General features: G+C 39.2%; 2 protein-coding genes across 3 annotated transcripts in view; both read right to left on the reverse strand.

Moving 5' to 3' along the window:
- Positions 1-6411: 6411 nt before the first annotated feature.
- Positions 6412-9222, reverse strand: LOC112981664 (relaxin-3-like). Its single transcript, XM_026097495.2, has 2 exons — positions 8891-9222; positions 6412-7107 (listed from the first exon to the last, which is right to left on the reverse strand). Exons 1-2 carry the CDS (start codon positions 9117-9119, stop codon positions 6740-6742), a joined length of 597 nt encoding a protein of 198 aa, XP_025953280.2. The 5' UTR covers positions 9120-9222; the 3' UTR covers positions 6412-6739.
- Positions 9223-13546: 4324 nt separating this feature from the next.
- The window catches only part of PLGRKT (plasminogen receptor with a C-terminal lysine), a 31776-nt gene continuing 23126 nt past the window's right edge, over positions 13547-22196 (reverse strand). For both annotated transcript variants that reach the window (XM_064502661.1, XM_026097470.2), the window contains 3 exons: positions 21670-21800; positions 20530-20639; positions 13547-16094 (listed from right to left, as the gene is read on the reverse strand). In XM_064502661.1, coding sequence (XP_064358731.1) covers positions 15973-16094; positions 20530-20639; positions 21670-21800 — 363 coding nt within the window. In that variant the 3' untranslated portion in view covers positions 13547-15972. The remainder of the gene's footprint in view (positions 16095-20529; positions 20640-21669; positions 21801-22196) is intronic.

A 22196-nucleotide genomic window follows, 5' to 3' on the forward strand; every position in this document is an offset into this window, starting at 1 on the left:
CACTTAACTATGTTCCAATGTTTCTTTCAAGTAATCCTCGTGCTCCAATATTTGCTACCTTTTAAAACCTTTTCCTAAAGAAACGGATGTATTAACGTTCACGTACACTTATCCACTTTATTTCTCATTTATTTATAATGTTAAGCAAATGAAAGGCCACAGAAAGAGCTATCCCTAGAAAAGCAGAAGGTGTCATACTGAAAATAGCCTTTTTTGATTTATGCTTCTGACTACTGAAAAATTTGGGGATTATCTGAGGAATAGAGTCTAATACAAAACAAATAACTCATGTATACTGGGAGATATAACTAAAATTTCAAGTCTGTGAGCAAGTTTTGAATAAATATCACTTACCAGCATTAAAAAATACTGACTATAGCTGACATCTAATATCCTAAACATCTCATGATTAAGTGATATTTTAATTGCTATTGTCTATAACATTACATAATTCTGATGCAATTAATTTTGTAAGGAAGTATGTGTTAATAGTTATCTGTGTCATCCAGTAGATAGCAGAATGCCTATTTTTTGATTCTCACCTGAGTTTCTGTATGTGAGAGAGTTGCTACATCACTCAGCCCCTTTACCAATGATATGCTCTTGAAAATTCACAGATACAGATCTGGCTGTGTACACTTCAAGGTTAAAAAATGAAATTAGCTGTCACTGAAGAAGAAATTTGGGCATTGCAAATTGAATATAGGAGAACTCCAGAGCTGGAGAAATGTAGACAAGGGAGGTTGAGGGGAGAAAAGAGGCTGATGCACATACTAGTGCTCTCTTGCTTTCTATCTTACTGATGCTGGTTCTCCACAGTGTATTAGTCAGAAAACAGGACTGGGCAAACACACAGAAAAGGGCACAGTGTTTGCCATCATCATCACACCAGCGGGTGGCACAAAGCAGCGTGTGTAACAGTCAAGGAACTGATGGAGTAAAAATTCAGCGAGAGGAGCTAGCAGCTGCTGTGCTTGTTGCCACTGCGCACAGGGCTGCTGCATGTACACGGCTACGTCTTGAAGCTGTGCAACGAAACATTTGTTCAAAGCATAAAGGCAACCTGTGGCACAAGTGTGAAAAGGAGCCTCCCTTCCAAGAGAATGAAGCTACTTGCTGATACTGGTGAGTGACTGTGGACCAGTAGGTAGATAAAAATGTATCTAGGCTATATTTTCCTCAGTAGGGAAGGAGTTAGCATTTTCTGTTGCATCTCTGCTGCAAATCCAAAATCTTGGAGTGATTACACTGTTTGTTTCTGACTTTGCCAGCATACAGAAATATAAGCCCAACTTCTTTTCCTTGTCTATCTATTGAGAAAAAACAAAACAAAACAAAACCAAAACCAGGAGGATACCACATCTACTCCAGTAACTCAGGAAAACTAGCATTTTCTGTTTGATTTACATAAAAAAATTGGTAAAATAAGAAATTGATGAAATAGGACTAGAAGTAGGAGTGAGCTGTGTCTTCTAGGTCTCTAGGTTTCATTAGATAGTTGCCTGTAGTACATTTGCATGTACTACCTGTTTCAGAAACAGCAGCAGAAGTATTGATGCTGGTATAGACGTTTGTCATGTCACTTTAATTCTCTGAATACAAGGGACGAGCTAGAGACTAGATTTTCCCTCCTTTTATCTAATGCAAATCAGTTATTGTCACAGCATCCAAAATGAAATTGACATATCTCAGATCATTTGGCTAGGGGCCATTGTCCAGGAATTGAGAGACAGGCAGAAACCCCCTCTCTGCTACAGACATGCAATGTAATTTTTGGGAAAAATCACAATCCAATCTGAAAAGAGATTCAATCACTTACACTGGGAATTGGGAGTTCATTGATATGAAAAACTGCAGTCCTGAAAATCCCCATTCGACCATGACCCAAACTCCAAATTTCACATTAGTACCACTAAGGACTACTAAACTCTATTTTTGTGTATAGTCAAACTGCCACCTTATCATCGTCTGAGGTACTTGGCTTTAGTTATGTGACAAACTCTCCTTCCTTGCATTGCTTACTAATTTAGATGAAGAATTCTGGCAGGTTTTAGAAAAGGCACTGCTGGGAACGAAGCAGGAAGAGCCGTTGTACATATTGCTGTGGATTATCCCTAATTAAACAGTAATTTTACTTGTGGGGCCATCTGCTCCTAGAGTTCATAAGTACATCCACCTTATTAAAATTTTGGAATTAGAACATAAAAATCTCTATAAACAGATTCTAGATAAGCTAATAGTAACAAAGAGATGGAAAATTTCAGGCTGAGGTGGGCCTTGGTTTCTGAGCTAGGTAGGACTGCAGTGGAAAAGCAGGCCACCATTAAGAAAAGGCCACCAAAGAACCCTTTCCTTCAGGTGATAATGAAGACGTACCCATCTTAGATGACTAGATGAACAACCAGAAGCAGCTTCTCAGAAGAATACAGGAAAAACAAGAATTGCCGTTCAAAAGGAAATCAACAGGTGTCCTAGGGCTAAGTATCCTAGGAGAAAAAGAGATATGGCTGATGATGTATGTGATAAATGCTGTGAGCTGGGCTGCTCAGAAAGTGATCTGCTTAAACTATGTGCAAAAAGTTGACCATACTACTGTATCTCTGCATTTTTGGATGCACAGATTCCATATTAGCTGCAGTGTTACATGATTAATTAAACAGAGGGAGAAAACAAACATTATCTCACTTTTCCTGTAAGTTAGTATGAGATATTACTGATTTTCTTTGGGGGAAAAAAATCCACAAAAATAACTATCACTGATTTTTGGTTTCAGACCGCAACTGTTATTCTACAGTTTTAGCAAATCATTATAACTCATTCTGCTGCCCCATCTTTAAATCCATACTACAGGTTACCAGTAACATTTTGTAGCACCTCAAGGAGAAATTTAATGTTAAGTACAATTATAGAGCAAATATTTCAGAACTGTCTTTTTCCTTCTATTAGAAATAATGGCCTTGAATGAGCTGAAGTTCATTTCCAGTTGGGAAAGACGTATTACAAACCTCAGTGGCATCCAGTGGTGGATATCTATACATTTATTTGTTGACCCAACTCTTGAAAGTCTATAGACTCTCAACATTTGTTTCTCTTCGATTCCAGACAGCATGATATTTGGTCCATATATTTAGTGTATTATTCAGTCTCTCACTTTTTTTTTTTTTTTTATTTTTGAGCTAAACACTTCTTAAAACTCCATCTTTAACACAGTTCAGGACTTTCTGATTGAGCTATATTTTCCTTTGGACTTCATCATTATTTCTCTTTAAAATTTCTGCGTGGCAAGAAATTGGAATTGGAAAATGGAATAAATAGCTCATGAAATACCATTTCAGGTACTCTGGGCTTGCCCTGTTTCCTGCCCCCACACAAATACACTTTCTTGTGTTGTTGTCTGTTCTTGCTATTAAAATCTGACTTTTATTCCTACTCACTCTTCCTGCGTGAGCATCTTACCAGTAGTCTACCTTTGTGAGAAGTGATAATGAATTATCTTCAGCTTCTCAGATGTGCTTCTAAATTAGTAAGCATTGCCTCATTTGTCTTCTATTACTAATTGTTGGGGTTTTTTTTGTTTTGTTTTGTTAACTCTCTTTGGCAGTGATTGCAGATGGCAAAAGGCTGTACTGAAAAGAAAAACTGCAAGCCTGGAAGCTCCTCTATTGTAACAGAACAAGCTTTTTCGCCCTGACCAGGCACTCCCTAAAAGAATGAGCCCAGAGAACAAGCACCAGGTGGTATCAGAGGCCTCCGAGGGTACAGAAAACGGTCAAATACCAGTCACTAAAGGAAGGAATTGATGAACACAATGAAAACATATTTTCAACCAGTGCAAAACACTCTGTATATAATGAAAACCTAAAGGTAAGTACAAAGCATAAGAAACAGTTTTGTCTACCAGACAGGGGACCTGGCAGGAGCACTGTGGCTCCAGCGTCGTCCCGCTGGATGAGGATGCTGTGCATGATCAGCTCTGGTACTTAAATGTCAGCAAGCACCTCCTCCCTTTCAGCAGAGAAAGGGTGCAGATTTTTTGATTTGCCTTTCGCCACATGCGATTATTGCAGGCTCAGCAATCATAGTAAAGTGTTATTTTCTGGTTTGCAGCTGGATTAAATGAATTAGTCTGTGCGTGTTCTCTGCACCAGCCTCCCCTCGCTGTTAACAAAGCGATTGATAATGCAGCACCAATTCAAAGTAAACGCAGATGCAACAACCTTTTCTGTATGAGGTTTTTACAGCATCGCTTCTACAGTATTACCTTACCAAAATATGTTTGCTTCCACTATATAACTAAGAGTCAAGCACCTCATCTTAGGTGATAGATTTGTTTCTGGTCTTACAAAAGCGGGTTTGGACACTAAGTCATGTAATCAGAAACACACTGCATCCTGCCACCTGACTAGACCCATGGCAATTGAGTGACATGTAATTGTCACTTTTGATTACACTGCAAGGAAACCACCAAATATGATCTACTCTCAAAGAAAGCTTAAGAGTGTTGGAGGACTCCATTTGCTTTACATCAAAACTTTTGGATATTCTAGTGAAAACAGTCAAATATTTCAAAACTGTAAAATAGAGATCAAATTTCAGTTAATTCCATTTATTTGGTATTTGTCATGGCTGACCTGCTAAAGCCTTTAAAGAGTAGGACTGTTAAGGAACCGCATGAAACCACAAATTTCACCCTTTCTCCAGGTTATGCATACTGACGTATCTTGACTCATACATCAGATAAAGAGTGATATTTCTATTTATAATTTTGTCTCAGCATGAAACAGTTCATCTTGAACACTAATTTCCTCCTACATTATTTATAGTTTTAACGCTGGGTTATGTCTAACTTTGAAAGTTAAACCCCGGGGTTGTTCTGTTCAAGATTTAGGCTCATAAGCTTAAGGTTTGAGCTATATGTTTCATGAAAGGAGGAGGAAAGCCTGCTTGCTATTACAAGCTGTGTAGCCAGACAGATCAGTGGTAGTGGAGTAAACAAGTTGAATAAGCAGCATACATAATACTCTCTTTTCCCAATATTTCCTCTAGAAATTTAGCAGAAAGCTTTCTAGCAACTGAAAATTAGTCTGTATGTTTTGTTCAGTTGCATCAAGCAGGGCTTTTTCTCTGTTTTACTTCAGTATCTTGTCTTACAGATTCCATGTAGCGTTTAGTCTTTATCATAGTAAGGAATCTGAACTTCCAAAGCTCTTGCTCCTGGCCACAAAAAAATAAATAAATAGATAAATAAAAAGGAGTATTTCCCCTCAAGTTCTTCTTACATTCTCATAGGAAATCCTGATCTAGAGTAATAGCCTCCAAAATCAAAGCTTTGTGTCATGGAGTAGCTGGACACTAAGGTTGAGAAAGCAAATGGCTACAGAACCTTAACTAAACTGTTCCAAAGAAAACTGCAGGAGAACTTTACACAGTTACTTTTTCTACTCAGGCTGAAAAAACAACAAAAAAATGCATCTCACTACATAAAGGATTGGAAAAAGATAACTCATTTCTTGCTAAACATTACTTTACCATACCATTGGAATTTAAATACAATGACTAAAGAGACAGTCCTTTTCAGTCCTGTACAAAGCTGGAAGATAATGATGTTCATAGTGAATGCCCATTCCTCCCAGCCTCTACTGAATATAATTTATGTTTTAAAAGAAAGACAGATGCCTAAGTGCTGGAATCATAATAATATCTGAGGAAGAGGGATAAAGAAGAGATGCAATAATCTCATTAAGCACTAGTTTAATCAAAGAACCGTTTTCAATGACCGTGTAGTCTAAGCTATGAAGTTTACTATTCAGTCAACTGAGATGTGCTCTGCTGTTTACAGATAGTAATGAATATGTAGTTAGTGCTACAAAACTGAAGTTATGGTGCCAGTTACCACAAGCACCACTAAAGTGAGAAAAAAAGAAAAGCTTCCAGTCATCAGCAGCATAGTTAGAAATACAACTTGTTACAGCCAAGAAGAATAGTCAGGGGAAAGCAAAAGAGTCTAGAAGCTATAAACATTAAAGTAACAATTTACAAATACAGATGCAATTAAATATATCTGAAGTAGTATAGGTCAGCACAAGATAAACATATGGGGAAGATGTCTTTAGAGAGGGAAGTAAGGTAAACCAGGAATACTTGAAGTGTTAACACTTCACCAGCTAACCATTTAGGGCTATCTGTAACTAGGTAAAGTTCTTAGAGAGATGATATAGCATAAACCAATTCTGCAACTGTAAGGAAAGGGAAAAATAGTATTCAAGATAATCAGCGATCTGAGTCAGCATTCACAGAAGTTTGTCAGCAGAATACCCTTTTTGTACAGCTCTGTACCAAGAATTTAAGCTCAAGAACATCACGGGATGTTCTTTCCAATGACAGAGAAAGAACAATTCTAAGACATTTAGTATAATTACTCTTTAATGAAACACTGAAGTTCAAGTGTTACAAATATATGATATTAGATTTGTGCTGTAAGTTTAAAGACTAGACATTAAAAGGAATTGTAAAGGTTTAGTAAAAAATATAGATCAAAAGTTACTGCAACAAAACAAAGTCATTACAATTACATTTGTGGATTTTTTTTTCTTTTTTTTAAAGAAAACCAGCAGCATTTACTGGGGTTTACAGACAAAATAAAATACAGTACGAGTTTTCTTCCTCCATACAGTACTCAAACAAGTAGCACTGCCACTAACACTGATTCTATGTATCTAAAATAAGCACAGGCAGAATTTTAAACTCTGCATATAGTACTAATTTCAGCTTTCGTACAGCCCCATTTGCAACACATTCCTGCCAAACCCAGGGATTCCCGTTTTCTTCTGGGATACTTGGCCCAGAGGAAATTGTTTGATCCCATGGGGTCTGCAATTCCTGTTCCTCCCCTGTCCTTCTGAACAGCTTCTTCTATCTGGCGACTAAGTTCTTTGAAGTCATCTGCCATGGGTACATATTCATTATAGTCATTTAAATCATAAAAGTCTTTCAGTGTCTCCCATCCAAGCAGGGGGCTGCTTCTCTGCAGCTGCTCCAGTTCAGGACCCGGAACTGACTGCAACTTTAGGTTTCCCAGTAGTTTGTTACTTGCTGTTTCAACAAAATCTGTTTAAAGAGAAGGGTTTTTTTAAAAAAAAAAGTTAAAACACTATTATAAGGAGCATCAAAAGCAGCACATAGCTCTAGAAGCAGAAAAAACACATGCAGCTAGCAACAAGCAAATCATTTTTATTAAAGAAAACCATCAGTACTGCTGAGTCTCTATTCCATGATTTACTTATACTGTAGTTTATTTGTAGGGGAATCTTTATCTTTTAAAAGCTTTGCTGCTTAAGTAATAAGGAAGGACAAGTCCTGTTAGACACGGGAAGTACGCTGCTAGAACTGTGACTGAGGTGTAGACACCCTATCACAGCTGCAGTATTGCTGGTTTAGATGCATCAGTACAGAATGTTCACTGTTCTACTACAATAACAATTTGTTGTAAAGACACTAAAGACCAAAGTTTTGTTGTGTGACTTATGAATTTGATAGACCACTCCTCTCCCATGCACAATCATACAAACTATCATCATTTGAAGAACAAATGAGGAAAAAAGACTGAACATTGGACTAAAACAAGAATTTTTATATAAGCAGCTTCTTATATATTGTATTTTTCTATAGCTATTTTCAGCAAATACTCTCCACTTGTTTCTCTTTCATTTATTCTTTCCTTGTCCTACGAAAAGGAAGCATAGCACAGGTCTGCAGAATTTACTTGGAAATATACTTTGTCTCATCAACCCTAGTGTTGTCAACTCTAGCTGTATTCCCATCCACATCATACCATTTCCCTCTTTTTTACCACTATAAAGTAAGCAGCATTGCTTATTTCAGCTAATGTGGAAAAAGGCAGTTTCTTCAATTTTTAGAGCTAAAAAATTCTGAAATAACTGTTTGTCTTGTGGTCTTAACTTAGCTGTTAATTTTTCAGGTAGCTGAAAGAATGAGTACTTGATCCAGTGTACATTATATTTGCTTAAATACTGCCAATTCATAGATATACGCTAACTTTCAAACAGAAACAGAACTGCCCAAACGCACACAAAACCGCAAGTATTTGTAGCTACTTTACTAGTCTGATAGTTACTGCTATTTATTAGCATCCTGGGGAAGAGAAAGACCTCTACTTAGCTAGCATGCAGCACAGTGGGGTGTCTTCTCCATGACTGGGGCTCTTAAAACCTATTGATAAAAAGGAAAACAAAGCGTGCCGGGCAAGAACTCAATCACAGGATCAGAGGCCAGGCAAATCATTCGTTACAACTCAAAAGTTAACTTCCCCAGCATAGTGCTTCATTAACTGCTTGAGGTCAAGCGTTAATTCTTCCATTTTTTTCAACACGGAAAGTCATTAAAAGCATTAAATGCCCCTTTGTCACACATTTTAGTGATAATTTCAACGTTTTCCCAGTTAAAAAAAAAAGTTATTTTCACTAATCAAAGAGCTCATCATTTAAAACTACTCTGGTTGACTACTGCGGTTCACAACCACTCAGTCCACAAAATACCTGCTTAGGCTTTCTTAACGGTAAAATTCTCTGAACAACTTTTTACCCATTAACTGTTTCATGGAAGAGAAATAAAACAGTTCCTCAAGCCATGTGCTGCTGCTGAGGAAGCAAACAGAAGCACCAAACCAGGGACTCCCACGCAGCCTCCCCCTCGCTAGCCCCTTCGCACACGGCAGCGCGAGCAGGGTGGTCAAAACCCCACCGCGCACCTGGGACCGCGGCGGTGAGCGGCGCCGCTTCAGGGCTCCCCGCAGCGAGGGAAAACCAACTCGGGTCTCAACTTGGGACCGCGGCCCCCAGCCCGCACCTACCCCCGCGCCCCGCTCGCTCACCGGCCGCGGGCGGCGGCTCCACGGCCAGCAGGGAGAGCCGCTTCCAGCGGGACCCGCCGCAGGTGAAGATGACGGCGCGGATGAACTCCCGGCCGCACAGCTTCACCACGTACCCTTCCCCCTCGCCCCCGGCGAGCACGGCGGCGGCGCTGCGGGCGCTGAGCCGCCCCGGCAGCGCCGCGCACAGCAGCGCGGCGGCGGCGCAGAGGAGCCGCAGCTTCGCCCCCATGGCCCCGCGCTGGGCTTGCCCCCGCCGCCCGCGAGCCCAACGGCCGGCGCCCTCGAGCCCAACGGTCGCCGCCCGCGAGCCCAACGGCCGTCCCGCGCGCGCTGCTCCCGCCCGCCCGCCCGCCGCCGCCTTATATGCGCCGCCGCGCGCGGGCAGCGCAGAGTCACCGCCCCAGCCCCGTCCCCGCAGCCGGGCACCCGCCGGCCTCCCCCTTCCCCTCCCGCCCCCCCGGCCGCCGGTCTCCCGCGCCGCCTTCCCCGCCCCCGCTTCGCCCGCCTCGGCGGCTCCTGGCTGGCAGGGGCGTCCCGGCGGCTGCCGCCGCTTGCCCCGCTGGGAGCGGCCCGCCGCTGCCTGCGTCCGGAGACCGCGGTGTGACGGCGAGGAGGCGCCGGTCCCTTGAGCGAGTGGTACGTGCTCTGCGGGACGGGCGAAACGAGCAGCTCGCCCTTGCCGGGGGTCCGGGCTTGGAGCTGGCGGGGACACACGCTCAGAACTCCTTCGCTGTACAGTCGTTGTTCTCTTTAACTTCTCCTGTCTGTTGTCAAATATCAGGTTTTGAGGTCTTTGGAATTGCCCTTTAACTTTCTGAAAACACGAAAAACCCCCACTGTGATTCTTCTTTTCAGAAACCTGCAAAACTCCTCTCAAAGCCTAAAAATTGTGGTTGAAGGAGAAAGACAAAGGCAAGTAAACTAAAAGAAATGAAATTCCTGAAGCGTTGTACTCGATCTGTAGACACTTGAAGTGGGATTTAAAAGCCTGAGTTCCTCAGGACTTCAAATCTGTCATTTTATAACCCACGTTTAGTTGCAGCCGTGACCTTCAGAGGCACCGTGCTTCTGCGTGAGCTTCTTTGGCATCTCTAGTCCTGCACCTGCAGAGCTATTTCACCAGCAATCCCCCAAAAGGCTCACGCGGATGAGGGTGGCCTTGCCTAGCTGGACTGTGCTCCATGCACAAGTAAACACGGCTTTCTTTTTCTAACTCAACAAGAAATTGCTACTATCCCCTTTTATAAAGAGTTGTACTGCAGAAAACCAGGAAAAAGTTCACCTCTGCAAAAACACAATGAACCATTTGTCTATAGAGCTTTTTGCATGAGGCCTGTGCTTTCCGTTCCTTGGGTACTGTTAGTATATATATAAAAAAACCCTTAAAAACTCCATCCAGAAGAAAAGCACAAAGAAAATGTATTTCCATAGCCTAGTATACAAAGGTGAATGATTCACCCATGCTGGAAGACACAGACTCCATACACCTTCTCAAGGAAGATTTGTGTATTTTACACTGAGCTGCATCTAGAAAGAGGTCATGGGGAACTATAATACTGAGTAAGCTAGAGCTGCTTATACTTTGGCTTTCTTTTTGGTCCAATGTCAAACATTTTGGACAGTGATACTGCTTCAATAGCAGACACAAATTACCATCTCACTGTTACTCATATGCAGTCCTCAGAAGTGGAGGCTGTCAATCAGAAATTCCTCGAGGACAAAACCTCGATCATTTGCTCCCTGGGTTAAAGTCTTTATTGCCCTTCTGTTCCATCCAAGTTGGGCAAATCACAGCTTGCATTTTTTAAGTGAGCAACCGCTCAATCCCATTGGTGTATGAGACTTTTTCTGAAAATGCCTGCCCCATCAAGTGAGCTTATTCATGGACTATAAGTGGGCTTTTGGGTGAGGGAGGTGTTTTCAGTTAGTGAGATCAGGGAGCTGTGGTCATGTGCAAGAACACTAACAAAACTTTCACAGCAATAAGGAAGGCATCTCCCGAGCTAGTCAGCAACTGTCCTGGTGACTTTACATGATGCTTGTAAAGTAATGTCATTTATTCTATACTGTACTTTGATGTCCATAGCCGATAATGGATCCAGTCTTTAAAAGCAGGAAAATCCAGGATATGTATTTACTGGAGTTTTTCAACAGGCAAATTCAAGACTTGTCTCTAAATTTCAATCTTTAATGGTCAAGCTGATACTAAAACCTCCCCATATTTTCATTTCAAATTTAACTGGAAAATCAGTTACTGTGATACCTATCCATGTGTGCCTAAGCAAAGGAAGGCATGGTGGCCAACTGCTTCTTTAGCAAGAACCTCAGTTTTGCAACTGTCTGAAGCACCTAACCTCTGATTACAGCTGCTTAAGACTGGAAAAAAAGTTCAAGACAAATTCCATGACCTCACTTGCTTCTTCATGAAGACTACTGAAGGAGGAAGGCAATACTTTCTGTGCCTTCCATTGTGCTTGTTGGCAGAGACTATAGCGTGAGTTATCAGAAGCTTCAGAGGGAACGTCTTTCGAAGGCATCCACAGTTCCTCAAGGCAGCCCACACTGCAACATAATTCATCACTCTTCTTGTTGATAAGCATAGGCTAGAAATGCTCTCTTACTAGGATTAAAGACTACCACAGCTGTCAGCAAGTTAATGAGTTTTATTAAGGATCATATCTGATTGAGCTGGTGATAGTCTGACATTGACATGTTACTATACTTAATGCTGTTTCACTAGTATGGTGCATTGCTCAGTATTTTGCTTCCAGTCAGATTTTAAGAGCACTGCTTTTCTGTTAAAGACTTTTCACTAGATATATTGTCATTTGAATAATAGGTTATAAAGAAACTTACTAAATAAGTCATGTAACTTTAAATCATACAGGATTTTATATAGAAAAGCTTTACTAGCAATCTTTCAGTAGTTTGCCATAAATTTAAATCAAGTCAGAGGCTAAGCTGGTTTAGCTGTTCATCAGAGCCAGAACACCTGGCTTGTATTCAAGATAAGAGATGCAGAAGAATATAAATAATACAAATTTTTGTGCAGTAGCTCAACCAATCTTAAGTAACTATTTTCTTACTAAAATTTTTGTATTATCAAGAGTAACAGACAGTAGCACAGCAAAGAAATGAAATTCCATTTGCAGTCTATAGGATTTTGCAAGATACATATATTTAATGCATTGTCCCACTGCAAGTATTTTTATTCTTAGTTTCCTAAAATAAGATACATATGATCACACCATTTCTTTCCCCTCTACTAACTTTTGAATTTGTTGACCTATAGTAATCACATTTTATAGTGGGTGGAGAATGTTTCATGAAAACAGGTGGTTAACAAAAAAAACATATCCTTTAATAATGTCTTGACTGAATGAAAGGTTTAATCCCAAGTTAAATATCACCCAATCTGTATAGGAGATTAGACTTAGAACACAAATGGATAGGTTTTATTAGTCCTCATTCAGAGACCTCACTTCAAATTCATGGAGTTCACTGCTGCAAGAACTATGTGGTTTTTGAAAGCTACTCACATAAATTTTAAATAGCTTTGTGGTTTGCTTTGTAGTGGACGGGATTTTGCAAGAAATGTGAAATACCACTGCATGCATGTGATTGATGATTATCAGAGTTACCAGCTACCTATGCAGGGTTTTATCAGAAAATGATAGTGGGTTGTAGAAAGGAGCAGTTCACCTTTAAGAAGGCTAATAGTTCAAAAATAAAGAAAACTGAACTTCCAATAAATTCAAAGACTGATTAAGCAATTAAATAATAATAAAGAAACTGGCTGGAAAACTGTCTACTCCATAAGTGTGTTCCAGGCCCACTTTTAAAAGCAGCAGAAAGTCAACCTGCCTAGTCATCAAATAACCTCAAAATGTGTGAAAGGACTGTCAGAACAGATTTTCACTACTGTAAATAGGGGAGGCAGAAAAATTAAATCATTAAGGAAGGAAGGGGACCAAACTAGAGCTCAAAGAAATCACTTTGTTTCTCAGCAATACTCCTTGTGGGTACTGTCAAAACCAGATCAACAATTAAAATATCAGCCAGTTGTAGCTGTCAACTAGCATGCGCTTTCCTGGATTCTAAGTGAGATATATCTATAACTAGAATATATAGAGTTTAATTTGGACAACCTGATCATGACTTACCTCTCACTTTCCCTGAAGAATCCTGCTCTGAGTGACACTGATTCAGGATACATGGCTATCATACACTATGGCCAGAAAAAACAACAGAATTAAGGTAAGAGTCTCTCAGGTCACAACAAGCTCCTCATTATTCTCTTTCTTTTCCCCAATGATTACTGAAAACAAATGAAGACAGGTGCAGTGATCTATTAAAGAAGGTCTTGCAGCTGAAGCCAATTGAACAACAATAACTGAAAAGAGCAGGAGATTTCATATGTTTTCTTTATTTCTGTGAATGCAACTGGTACCATGATTCCATGGGCAACTTGTGCTGTAAGCATCTTTCTATCTCCCTAAAGTAGGTCCTGTCAAAGGTAAGCTTTCCTGCTTTCATTATTCTCTCAAGGTAATTATATAGTTCAGCTACTCTGTATGATAGATCTGACTGCATTTGGCACATGCAAGGGTTTCACTTAAGATGCTGGCAGTAGAACAGATACGCAGTAACACAGAATCAGTATCTTCAAAGTGTTTATTTATCCATAAAAAAACAAAGCTAAGAACAGAAAGTAAAGCAGTAAATGTGACTAACCCTTAATTTCTTGACAATCTCTGGCATGTTTTGTGTAGGCCATTTAAATCCATTTCTGGTTTTGGCATTAGACTGTCCAGTTTAGAGCATGCTGTTTTTCCCTTATGATATAAATTTGTTAACTTTCACTCATGCTCTTTGGAAAACGTCCAGCTAAAGTTGCCTTACCTCCCTAACTTTTTTGTATGGTAATTTGCAGTGGCTTAACGCTGTTGATCTTAAGTTTAACTTTGGGGGAAAAAATTCAAATTTAGCTGGGATGAAATAATAAATAGCTTCCCTGCTATCTCCTACAAACTGCTACCCGGGTCATTATTTTGCTTAGCCTGCTTGGTTCCTTTAGTGCCACTCTTTGATCAAACTCCATAGCAAGCCATCTATCACAAACACACAGATGCTAGTTTGTACTTCACAGTATGGCTATTTACTAATTTTCTAAGGGCTGTAACTAAAACTGTAGAATGAACTATTAAAACTGCTCTCCCTGTAAAAATTTATTTCACAGTATTACAAGGTAGATTAAAAGGCACAGGTGAAGACAAACAGATACTAAAAACATGCTGGTATAACTGATTTTCTTTGTTGGAAGCAAGAGTATTAATAGATGATAGAGGCAGCAGCATAAAAGGTTGTTAGAACATCTTCCAAATTAAAGCAAAGCCCACTTCAAAACTTGGTGGAAAGGTAGCAGAGGACCAGCTCTCCAAAACAAAAGGAGTAAGTAGGAGTGCGTAAATCCCAGGAACAGAACGGAAGATAGCAGCAAGTCAGGACAGGTGTTTTTGTGGTGAGGCATTATGCTACAGAACAGGCAGCAAACATGACAAGGTCTGGGGTTGCATTTTGTGAGTAAATCGTAAGTCTAGGCCAAGCTATTATAACCAAACGAGCTATTATAACCTATTTTATCATTATGCACATTAAAATGCATCACTTTTGAAATCTGTAACAGATCAGAGTTGTGTGCGTGTCCTTAACATGCAGATGACAGAGCCACACAGAACCAACTGCAAAAGTGCTTGAGTGCAGAAGTGAATGCACTTTCAGGAACTGATCTAACATACGGTATAAAAACTGTGCTGTTAATTTATCTTTTTGTGATACCCTCTGAGTAGTGTTTGTTATATAATATAGTCACCTGTCTTACTGTAACAATACCCTAATTTCAGTGAAGTAGTCTTCAAAAATACATCAGTTTCTAATTTGGGCATTATCTCCAGCTGGAAGTTAAATTTTTTAACTCAACAAATTGTTAATACAAAAATTACAGCTTAGAAGGGCATTAGCGGAAGACTTAGGCTTAATTCAGTACTAGTACTTTTTGAGCATTTGTTTTTCAACCTCCCAGGTTAACGCTGAAAGTGTTTCCACCCAAAACACATAACAATCTCTTTTTAAACAAGACTTCCAATAGAAAAAGATGTACTTTCTGCCAAACTTAGTGTCAGAACACCAAAGTGTACTAAAATTATATTCTCAGTATATACTATGCTACAGTAAAGGCATGCAAATAGTCCCTCCGTTTTCCAGTACTTGTAAGGTCCCTTGGATCTAACCATTACAAAACATACATTAATGATTTTGCCTGCTGCTAGCCGAAGTTAATATTTATCTTAGTAGTGAAACTCTGATTTTGTGTAAACAAATTATCCTGAGTTTCAGAATGTCAAGCATAAAAAGATTCAGGAAATAGCTACATAATTTGTTTTCTCTTTTTGAGAAATTATCTCTGCTTATACTTTAATACAGTTTTTTTTCCTAAAACACACAGTTAGCAAGTGACATTTATTTCTGAACTTCCTTGATAAAAGCTGTTTATTCAAGAATTTGAAGCAGAGACAGTCAGTTTACTGCCAAAAGAACAGCAACTAAAAAATGTCTTGTTTTTCAAAGAAGTTGTCTATTCCTGACTTCAAATTGAGCTGTGGATGCTCTAATATATTTGAAAATTATGGCCAGAGTTGTACAAATTTGTAACCACCAATTAACTTATTTTTATTGATTACAGTGAGTTTGCATCTCACTACCATACACTTTTGCTACAGTTGAAAGTTATTTTCAGACTCTAATTAGACAGTGGGAATTCAATGTTTCATTCTAGGCAAGGAAAGAAATACTACAACAACCATGGATATTTTCAAGAGATACAGAGGAAAATCATTGCTTTAGAAAGTACTGCTTTTTAAAAAATGAATTATCTTTGATTTTATAAAAGCACTTAATTTCCTCAAAACTTTAATGATTCACTGAAGTCCAAAAAACATGATTACAATTAATTATATATTAATTAATATAATTACAAATTACAATTATATTCATTTCAGATACAAAGCTTTGTTACCATCTTCTTATTTTTCTATGTAGAACTTGCTCTGAGCTCTTCTGATTTTTTCCAGGCCTTCATAAGTAAGCGGTCCTTTTGGCAGTTCTAGCAAAGTGCTCTGGGTCTCTAATATGTTCTCTGCTTCACCTTTTTTTTTTTTTAAAAAAAAAAAGTCATTATTGTGAGAAAACAAATGAAAAAGAATTCAAGAAATTCAGTTTTAACTATTTTTGTTTGAGGGCCAGAATAACTAAATATCAGGTCACAAAGAGGCTGATGCCATGCAGTATTAATTTTGTCTTTAAGGGATTTTGGACCAGTGGTATAACTGCATGCAAAACTGTTTGGTCTGAAACAGATATCTTGTCAAACAAATTCAGCCTGAGCAATACTTCAGCCAAAACAGTTCTGTTGTCATTGTTGCTATTTCTGTTAGGCCCTTTCTCCTAAAAGCTACATTGAGTTATAGTTCTTCTAGAAGCATATTACACAAATGCTTTGAAATGGCAGCTGGAGGTTACAGCAAGGCCTTTGTGTCAGGATGCAGTTCATACCATTTCCATAAAATATAGGACCAATTAGGAGAGTCTGGGGAAAAAAGTAGATCACGACCGCACATAAAACAGTACATAAACCTTAACAAGTATATTCCCTGTACACACTACCATCCTAGACATGCCGTAGTTTGGCACAGCTTTTCTTCGTTTCAGCTGTAGGCTGAAAGACGTTAGGCTACAGGCAAAAAGTGGACAGCAAAGTACTTGAAGCGTTAGTTAAAGCATACTGCTCACGCAAAGGCTTGCTAAGACAGTTATCCAAACATGCAGTCTTAACAGTACAGCAGGAAAGAAGTTGTATAGATAAGTTGTTGAAGTTGTACAGATAAGGATGGAATAAGAACAACTAGGACAAAGTATCCAAAAAGCAAAGATACAGATTGAATGTACTACCTAAGTTGTGGTGGTCTGATTGTTGATGTAAGACAGGATAAAGATTAGGCAAAGAGTGTGCTTTTTTTGGCTGATGCCATTTGATGCTGTGCCAACAATCTTATCCCAGGTACCTAAGCTTGAACTCCTGTTTTGATGATCATTAGGGCAAGTGGGTTCAAGTGCTGTTTACGTGCAATAAACCTGCCTGAATATTGTCATGCAGCGAGGACTGCAGCCATTCTTTGAAGCACGTCTGAATGCTGCAATCTCCAGCTGCAGTTTTGGTAGTATGTGTGTGGGATATCCACGTACACATCAGTAATATCTGACAGGATGACACTGGTTACCACTCCCAGTGACTGGTAACACCACAATGTTAGGCAGTTACATAGGGCATCAGATTATGGGACAACAAGAGATCTTACATGACAGATGTTACAGGTGCAGCCATATCTCTGTGCCTGTCCAATACAGAACACTTACTAGAGCATGTTTCTCCAGTCACCATTCCCCTCAGATAGCTCAAGGTAGTAACAGTGGCCTCTAAATCTCATAACAGGCAGCCAGAGTTTCACTGCTTAGCTGAGTTCTGTGCAGTTGGAAGGTGGCTCTATAATCTCTTGCCTCCCTCATGTGTCCAAGAAGGTCCAGTAATATGTACCTGGAATAGGAGGACAAGCAGAACAGGAAGGCCTAGAGCACAGACATCAGGTCCATGGCTAAAAGTTACTAGCACTGGAGAACTTAATTGTAGTGCCTCAGCCATTCAGAAAAGATTGTGCACCTAGGGGCTGTTCTGCAACTCTGCCATGCCTGAGAGATTGAGTTGTGATACATGGCTCTGGACCGCTTAAGGCTTCTGAACAGCATAAGCAGAACTCAGAAAAGGTATTTCCTCCTATGTCCTCAATATTCCCCTTAATTGGCCCAAGCTATCTACAGGGGGAAAAGGCCCTCCTATTTCAGTGTGGGAGAACAAGAAAGTCATGAGAAAATACTGGACAGGTAGACTGGAGATAAAAGACTAAATTAACCCTAGGCAAGATCAGAGACAAAGTAATTGTTGAAAGAGAAATGGCGCAACTTTCTAGGACTATTATGGACTGATTCCAAAGAATGAAGGAGAGCAGACAGAGGACTGTTTGAGCAAGGTGGTTCAGATGCAAGGACTGTGAAGAGAGGAAGTGACTGTGAGGCTGAAGACAGGCATATGAGAGGGAAGAGACCAATCAAAGAATGGTGTATAGCTTCATAGCAGAGGAGCGGTTGAGAAGAGAGCCTGTGAATAGGTGCAGATCAGCCAAGTAATAAGAACAAGGATTGTGGCTGTACGTCAGTTGTCTCACAAATCCTTCCCTTCAATTAATTAATATTTACCTTAAAATAAATACGTACCCCAAACCTCATTTCCACGATTACAAATCTTCTTCTGATTTCCAACCTAGGCTTATGCAAGGTAGTTTATTCCTATTTATTCTAGTGCTGATATTAATAGCTTAATATAATTAACTTCCTTATTTTCCTTTACCCTATCTTGTAAGTAGGATCTGTAGACCCACATCCATGTTGTCTTTTTAGAAGGCTAAACAAACTGACTTCTTAGCTTTCTCTCACAAAGCAAGCCCAGAATTCTCTGGTAAATCTTCAGTTATTTTAGATTCCTTACACAGAACTAGCTCAAATTATTTATAAAACTCCAAGGAAGGTATTACTGTCGTTCCGGATCAGTACTTTTCTATCTGTGCTAGAAAACCTCACCTGATGTCCCAGGACTTCACTTGTCTCTTTCGTGATTTCATCACAGTACTTGATGATACTCATTCTGTGATCAAATAATATACTCAGTTTATTCTCTTTTTCTGTCGTTTCCAGCTGGTGAGCTCCATTGGTGGAAATCCTTATTAGTCTCTAGGTTCTTGCTGTTCTTACCAAATTTCATCCTATTTTATTTTCCCAGCTCTTTAGGTCATCAGTTCTTCTTGATACCAATCAAGTTTGTCATCCACAAATTTGTTTGTATAATCTACTCATAATTTCAAATACAAAACAAAAGCAGATTCAGGCCAAATCTTGAAAAACTTCACTAATAACCCTGCTAACCTTCGCCTTTAAGCACAACCCTCTGACATCTCCTCTTTATCCCAGTGCTTATCCTTCTACTAATCCCCATGTCCTTCATGCCACCTTAGTATTCATGCGATACCACATTTAATGTTTTCATGAGTTCAGAGTAGATCTACTACATTCCCTTTTGAAAAGGAAACTGATTTTCCTAGGAAAAAAAACACTGTTAGTTTGGCATGCTTCTTCCTTTTTATCTTATTATCAGTTTGGGTCCATAGTTTTTCTTATTCTTTTCTCTAAAACCTTGTCATAAGCCTTGCATACTGGTGGAGTTGTCCTACTGGATCTGAAGTTGCAAAGGTTATTTTCTCTTATCACTTTCCAAATATAGATACCACATTACCCATCTTCAAACTATACAGGACCACACTGTTCTCTAATGTCCACTAAATGGCATTCCATACTCTTACCATGGGGTTTGAACTATCTTATGTCTACTTTTTCAAAATTCTGGAGTGAAAATTACCTCATTAAAAAAAAAAAAAAAAGAAAGAAACCTAAATTCCAAGCTTTACTTCCACCTTGAATGTGTTAATCTCCTTTTTAACACTAATTTCTGTGAGCCACCCAGTCTTTGTCCCTGTGCCTAGCTGCCTCTTCATATTAAAAACTGAAGCAAAAGTACTTAGTGGGGTTTAGGAATGATCATAAATGTTCACAGATATACACTGGTGAACAGACAGCCCAAATGTTTGCACCCATTTGCAACAGGAAGTATCTCGGAGTTTGTCCAATTAATGTCTGGCATTATTCTCAACAAAGCGCACAGAGATAGGAAACAATTCTGAGAACTTCAGCCTAAATCAAACAGCTGAAACAAACTTTTATTTAGTTTCAGTATGTTCTGTGTTCAGTAACAGACTGCAAAGTCAACCTATTTAACTAAAATGGTGACAAGCCATGGTCTTTCCAGTCAGGAGACTTAGAGTGAACATTCTCTCAGCATGCCTCCTTCACTAGAAATCAGAATGAATATAGATGAAGATGTCAGATTTTCCACAATCCTCAGCACTGATCACTTAATGAGGTCCACTGTTCGCAACTATGAGGCAAGAGCCCACTTTCTGGGACTCACCTTTTTTCATCTTAGCAGGGCACTGTGGCAAGATGATCAGCTGACGACTCTGTCCAGCTATGTAAGTGGCATGACTCCTGCACTGTATTCCTTCAACTGCTCTTATCATCCTCACCCCCTGCCAAAACAGCAGCATCTGCAATATGCTGTGCTTATTTCAGCTGTATTTATAATCTTAAAAAAATGTGAATTCTAAGAGAATCAAGAGAGGAGAAACCAACACACAATCTGAACTGGAAGGAAATGCTTTAAGAGTAGAGTGAGTAAAGTATTCTTAACTGGGAAAATATCTGATTGTAACAGAGAGGAACAAAAATAAATGTAGGAGTGAGATTAGGAAAAAAAAAAAGCTGTTGCACATTCTCTCCCAGCCACTGTTAAATTATATGAGGTTGTCTGATATATTAACCTTGGTTCTATGTGTGAACCAGACAGATTTCTATATACATACCTTTTATCCTTTGCAACATTGTCCCATAGCCCATATCATATTGATAGGCAAATATAAAGCCTAAGGGAACTATTGGCAGTAGAACTCCTGGGTTCTTCTTTCTTATCGCTCTGTTTTTAAAAAAGAACAAGAAAAAATAAGATTATTTAGGGCATTCAGCATGTCAGTACAGTCAGTCCAAGGTGACCTTGATTTTCTAGGACTTGTATATCCTTCTGCACTCCTTAATCAAAGCCACAAAAGTCTTAATTTCTTCAGAAGCACTAAATCCCCTTCTGGGCAGATAATCTCGCTCTACTATCAGCCAAGGGTACGAAAGAAAATACTTCAAGTGAGTTTTTAACGTACCTAACAGGAAATAGGTTTGTCTAACCAGCATAGCATTCATGTGCGTATGCATATGTCTTTGTCAAACTGTAGTCAAGATACAGCCACATGCAATATGCAGCAATCAGGTTATTACAGTTAATTCCAAATGCATCGCAGTGCACAGACAATGCATCATGTATAAGGTACATTTAATCTCTACTCTTAGAGAGAGATAAAAATATTTCTCATATTCCCCATATCACTTTATAGCACAAGCAAACCACATTACCAAAACCAACCAAGAGTCCTATAAGGCAAGTTCCTTAACTTCCTTAAGCAATACAACTTTGTTAGCTATAGGTTTTTCCTAACACAAATTTTTGAGTTTCTTGGTTCAAACTGCAAGTGAACAGATGTCAGAATATATCTGCCTGTTCAGTGACATATTAAAAAACCCTTATGATGAAGGATTTGTTGTTAATGAACAGTTCGTTAAATCACAATACAGACAAGAAAGTAGTATGGCTTTTAAACAATCCCTCCCATTCCACACACGACTTTTGTTTTATGCTGAATTTTTGGTATTTCAGATAAATTGTTTTATTGCCAGCTCACATCTCTGCTTTTATATAAATACGCAGTACAGACATACCCAAAACACATCCAGAAGTAGACAGAAATGAGCTGAGTCATTCTGTCATTTGAGCAACCTCTGAGAAGTTCCTGGATAAAAATAACTACCTGATAAAATGCAAGAGGATGAGCCAAAATTATAGAAATATCTTTGTAATGTATCTATTTAAATTTTCTATTAGGAAATAAACTTCATACCCAGCTGTTAAACCTACAGCAGCAAGTCCAAAAAAAGTCCCAAAGTACTTCAGAAATTCCCGGGTCCAAGCAATCTGCATGGCTGCTTGTCTCTCTCTCATCTGATTCTGCATCAGTAGTTGCCTTTCCAGCTGGAGAAGGGAGAGACATTAAACAAAATTAACTCAGCCATTTATTTTAAAGTCTGACTCAATTTCACACTGGTCTATTAATCCAGAAGACTAAACAAGAAGGTTTCCTTTTTGTTCTCTTACCTCAGTCATTCGTAAGTTTTAATTGAGAATGGTCTTATTCAGTAATAACTCAGATTATTAAAGAATAGTTTATACCAAAAAAAAATTAGGTAATTGACAAATGCTTCACTACACAATCTTTCTTATGCTGGTTCTCATAGTCAGGATAACCAAAATACCAGTGTTAGGTTTTGAGAACTCCAAGTCTGAACAGCACTCTGTAGGTTAAGGTTCTCTTTATCTTTGCATTTCCATGCTGATCCCAAGGGCACCACCCAGCTGGACAGAACACTC

The sequence above is a fragment of the Dromaius novaehollandiae genome, chromosome Z (assembly GCF_036370855.1).
Source record: "Dromaius novaehollandiae isolate bDroNov1 chromosome Z, bDroNov1.hap1, whole genome shotgun sequence".
NCBI lineage: Eukaryota > Metazoa > Chordata > Aves > Casuariiformes > Dromaiidae > Dromaius > Dromaius novaehollandiae.

Excerpts from the sequence above, each read along its gene's own strand:
- LOC112981664 (XM_026097495.2), bottom strand. The coding sequence starts at position 9,119 with ATGGGGGCGAAGCTGCGGCTCCTCTGCGCCGCCGCCGCGCTGCTGTGC. Across the intron at positions 7,108-8,890 it reads GGAGCCGCCGCCCGCGGCCG|ATTTTGTTGAAACAGCAAGT; the intron begins GTGAGCGAGCGG and ends CTCTTTAAACAG.